The following is a 3496-nucleotide window of genomic DNA, read 5'->3' as shown; positions in this document are numbered from 1 at the left end:
TTTTTTTTTTTTTTTTTTGAAAATCGTGCGGGTATTAATATAAAAATTTACCCAAATGATGCTTATTGAGGTTTACGAGTACATCATCCAATGTGTCCCTCTTTTACTTTACTGATCTGGGTTTTTTTCCCACTCTTTCTTTATAAAGATGGTTATATATAATTTGAGGGAGATTTGGATGTTTCTGGCCGGTCCAGCAATAGATCAGAAGTGATAAACTCATTAATTTCTCTGGTGATATTTTCTCTGTAAGGAAATGTATTTTTAATGAATTGTAACATTCTTACTATATTGGATATTAGCATATATAAAGGTAATGATTAAATAGAGCTAATCAGTCACTCTTATTACAGATATTACTAGATAAAGTTCTATATTTCCATTACCGTAGTAGTGTTTAATAGATTTCTGCAAACCATTTGTCTACAATCGCGTGAGCGTTTGTAAATACGAAACTGCTTGTAAATAAAGCCAACTCTACTTAGGTTTCTAAGCAACACATTCAACAACAATTAAGTATCGTCTGAATCCCATTTTGGTTGAAACTAACGTCTGGAACTAACCTTAACTCACTTACACGTAATTACAGTCACGCCCATACACAAACATACATACGTGCGTACACACACGCCTATTTACTAATATAGAAATATGCACAGGCATACACTTATACTCACATAAGATTAATAATAAACTTCACACTATTTAGAATGGCTACTAACATCAGACTGAAAGCGGCTAAATTACTCAATAGACAGTATCCAAGCAGTTTTTATGATGCTGTGGGCTGCAAAATCAACCCCGTTTTTACAGCTTTTAAGAAAGAAAAGGAAGATTTTTTTTTTATTTTCCGGACGAAGACGACTGATGTACCTTCAGTATATGGCCGACCGTAAGTACTTATTTTCCTCAGTGTTTTTTTCGTCCCTTTTTCATTTATTTATTTTTCTCTAGTTTTAGTCACTGAGCAGTGGTCATTCTGGGATACGGCCTTTATTATTATTATTATTATTATTATTATTATTATTATTATTGTTGTTGTTGTTGTTGTTGTTGTTCAGTAGTTTTATTTTTATAACGTGCTTTCACTTCACTACCGAGCGCAGCTCTGTGTACCTTGGGTATGTGCTGTGGTTTGCTGTGATGCTCTTATGGTTACTGTATTGAAAGTGTTTTGCGTAGGATGTGTGCAGTGCCCAGTAGTGCAATTTTCTGTATGTTATATATATTTGTAAGTCCTGATGTTTTTGTTATGTATTTGTCTGAAATTTTCTTTATTATACCTAAGGCACCTCCTATGATAGGAATTGTTTCTGTTTTTAGATTCCACATTCGAGTTACCTCTATTTCCAGGTCTTTGTATTTTGAAAGTTTTTCCATTTCTTTTAGGGAAACGTTAGTATTATTATTATTATTATTATTATTATTATTATTATGAAGAAGAAGAAGAAGAAGAAGAAGACCCGTCCACCCCCAACAGAATTGAGATCTTGAAACCAAAGTGTCATGTAAAAAGCATTGGTGTGGGTGCTGGAGCAATGTAAAAAGCACTGGTGATGGTGCCACATAAAAGGCACCCAATACACTCTGTAAAGTGGTTGGTGTTGGGAGGGGAAACCAGGCACAGAAACCATGCCAAAGCAGACTATGGAACCTGGTGCTACTCCTGGCTTCAAGCCGTCCAACCCATGCCAGCATGGAAAACCGGCGTTAGATGTTGTTGTTGATGATGATGATGATGATTGTTATTATTTTATAATGGCTTAGTCAAGGTAGGAAGGACGACACTCTTGACCCAAGGTCTCCATGACTGGATAGGTTGGTGGAAGGGAGATAGTTATCATCTGTCAGTGGTGTGACTCAAGTGTGTGCCACCTGGGAAAGTCCTTGAGTTTACTGCCTCTCCCACACCCACCCTGAGCCTCACTCCTCCTCCAGCGACACTACTGTCCTCTACCCAATCTACAAAATCCTTTCAAAAAGTACTCAAGTTGTTTAAACAATTAAATCTCCAGCTGAAAAAGATGCAAATCATTCTTAGTCACTTTTTTAAAAACTTTTGAGTCTGTAGCATAGAAATCACAATTTGATCATGTATGCAAACCTGATTGTTATCCAATCAATGGCTGTTGTTCATGTGATAGTTCAGTGACTCATCTGGACTTTCTGTGAATACAGCCTATAAATACAGTCAAATTTACCACTAATTTTGCAGAGTATCTAGACATTTTGAGCTGCCATGATGTTCTCTACTATTGCCACCTTCAGAATGATCCATTTTCCTGTTGGTGCTCACTCTCCTCAATGTTGTTTTTCACAGCTACATATTCAACCTGGAATGATTGAATGGCACCATGAATACGTATTTGATGTGTAAAAATTTGCCCAAATGTTGAATTTCTGACAAAGGCTTCCTGCATGTGTCATTTACATTGTTTCATCTGAATATTTCTTTGCTTATATTGCATAAACAACTTCTCTATTTATGTAACAATAAAATGTGTTCCAAAATATAATAGAAGCTGCTCAACCAGTTACGACCCTAATACTTTATGTTATCTTAAAAAAAAAAATTAATTGAAGAAAAGGACACTAGTATTGAACTGCTAAGCCTGGTAAAAGTCATTAGTTCGATTGGGATGGGATTAGCAGTTGATTAATAAGCTAGTAGAACATCAGTGAAAATGTCTGCAATATTTATTTATTTTGAAATTGATAAGATGAGTATCAGTTGTGTACTGGGGTTGATGTATTGGACTTACTCCCTCCCCTGAAATTGCTGGTCTTGTGCCAAAATTTAAAACCAATATTTAAGGATCTTTACATATTGAGTTCCAGCTTGAGTGAAGCCTTGTGAATGCCCTATCAGCTTTTGTAAATCTTGTTCAGATGCTCTTTTGGCAGGTTTGTCACAGATGTTCATTTACAAAAATCTGTACTGACCATCATCTCCAGTACAAAATAAAACTGGTGTAGAGAATATAAATGTCTTAGACAACACACAATTGATAAACGGTTATCTATATATATATATATATATATAAATGAGAATGTATGTCTGTGTGTGTGTGTGTGTCTGTGTGCTTCCCTAAAAGTCGAGAACTACACAACCAATTTCATTCAAATTTTACATATGCCTTACTTAGGGTCCCGGTTGTGTTTTAGTCAAAAAAATTTTTTAACTTCTTGCATAGTTCGAGCCCACAGCAACATAATATCTCCTCCACTATTTAAATATTACGTGTCAAAAGTGAAACAAAAACACTCATGTCAAATACTTTCACTTTAAAAATGAAACTACTCCACTAACTGCAACAATCACATTTTCATACTGTAATGACAGATACTTTCACATTAATGGTTTCATTTTCATACTGAATCTACTACAGTGAAACTATACTCTCTCATATATACAGGCATACATACATATATACATACATACATGCATATATATATCTGCACAAATGTATACATGTATATATATGTATATATATAT

The 3496-nt window shown here is 34.8% G+C and overlaps 2 protein-coding genes across 2 annotated transcripts in view; one reads left to right on the top strand and one right to left on the bottom strand.

Annotated features, from left to right (window-relative positions):
* LOC106878793 (methionine-R-sulfoxide reductase B1-A-like) overlaps positions 1–413 on the bottom strand; it is a 21588-nt gene extending 21175 nt beyond the window's left edge. The window contains exon 1 of the mRNA XM_014928131.2: positions 387–413. The gene's annotated coding sequence lies outside the window, so the exon portion shown is untranslated. The remainder of the gene's footprint in view (positions 1–386) is intronic.
* Positions 414–480: 67 nt separating this feature from the next.
* LOC128247614 (cilia- and flagella-associated protein 54-like) overlaps positions 481–3496 on the top strand; it is an 18801-nt gene continuing 15785 nt past the window's right edge. Inside the window, exon 1 of the mRNA XM_052967319.1 lies at positions 481–892. Coding sequence (XP_052823279.1) covers positions 711–892 — 182 coding nt within the window. The 5' untranslated portion in view covers positions 481–710. The remainder of the gene's footprint in view (positions 893–3496) is intronic.

The sequence above is a fragment of the Octopus bimaculoides genome, chromosome 4, assembly GCF_001194135.2.
Source record: "Octopus bimaculoides isolate UCB-OBI-ISO-001 chromosome 4, ASM119413v2, whole genome shotgun sequence".
Lineage (NCBI taxonomy): Eukaryota > Metazoa > Mollusca > Cephalopoda > Octopoda > Octopodidae > Octopus > Octopus bimaculoides.
Note: the sequence above shows the minus strand (reverse complement) of the source record. Positions and strands in the feature narration are given on the sequence as shown.